The following is an 862-nucleotide window of genomic DNA, read 5'->3' on the forward strand; positions in this document are numbered from 1 at the left end:
ATAATAATAAAGATTCAAAACATTTCACAAAGTCATACTTGAATTCCATGATGACTGCACAAAAAGAAATCATATTCATCAGGAGATGTCACTACTCTATCGATAACAGTACCAGCAGGGATGTTTTTCCCGCGTCCTCGTGCTGCAGCTTCATCACAACAAAAAAATCGAGCATGATGTCGCTTTTGAACCACAATAAACGTAATCAACGGCCGGTAATTTGTTGCAACTGATTTGCAAGCCCTACGAAGAGCAGACAGTTCTTCTTCCAAAACCTTTTTAAAAAAATAAATTTTTACTTTGCTTTAATTAATGATACAACACAATTTCACCTGCATAAATTGACCTTCGGATACTCCATCTCGATAAACAATAATATTTTTCGGAGCCGTACCATTAACATCAAGATATTCCAGTAAACGTTCAGAAAATTGTTCGATAAATCCAGTGATCAGTTCTTGCTTCGCTGGCTGTAGTTTCACCGAAGCATGAAACTTCGTCACTTTTGTATCCACATTTCCAACAACCTTCAAATCAAAAACATTCCTTCAATAATTTGAAAGTACAATACCATGAATAATACCCACCGAAGCTATTGATGGTAAATGCGTTTCTACAGCAGATGGATGAACCACATCCACACCAATTACCAATGCATTATTCTTATACAAATAATTATCCAAACTAAACAAAAAACTTCCATTCAGAATTTTTCATACGCATTCATCAATTCATATCATACATTTCATCTTCCAGTAATTTTGTATTGATGCCACCAATTTTCATATTTATTTTCCATCGCAATATTTACATCGTCGAATAGCTCTTCATTTATTGACCACATCGCTTTATTGGTTTTCGG

The 862-nt window shown here is 34.7% G+C and overlaps 1 protein-coding gene across 1 annotated transcript; it reads right to left on the bottom strand.

Moving 5' to 3' along the window:
- Positions 1-32: 32 nt before the first annotated feature.
- Tsp_15604 (eukaryotic translation initiation factor 2C 3) lies at positions 33-859 on the bottom strand. Its single transcript, XM_003367655.1, has 4 exons — positions 743-859; positions 588-684; positions 333-527; positions 33-275 (listed from the first exon to the last, which is right to left on the bottom strand). The coding sequence occupies exons 1-4, from the start codon at positions 784-786 to the stop codon at positions 33-35; spliced, it is 579 nt and encodes a 192-aa protein (XP_003367703.1). The 5' UTR covers positions 787-859.
- Between the last annotated feature and the right edge of the window lie 3 nt (positions 860-862).

The sequence above is a fragment of the Trichinella spiralis genome (assembly GCF_000181795.1).
Source record: "Trichinella spiralis strain ISS 195 chromosome Unknown Scfld3918, whole genome shotgun sequence".
NCBI lineage: Eukaryota > Metazoa > Nematoda > Enoplea > Trichinellida > Trichinellidae > Trichinella > Trichinella spiralis.

Bases quoted from the DNA above. Each gene is read 5' to 3' on its own strand.
- Tsp_15604 (XM_003367655.1), bottom strand. From the start codon at position 786: ATGAAAATTGGTGGCATCAATACAAAATTACTGGAAGATGAAAT. The intron at 685-742 runs GTATGATATGAA...TTTTTTGTTTAG, and splicing joins AAATTACTGGAAGATGAAAT to TTTGGATAATTATTTGTATA. The intron at 528-587 runs GTGGGTATTATT...TTTGATTTGAAG, and splicing joins ATTTACCATCAATAGCTTCG to GTTGTTGGAAATGTGGATAC.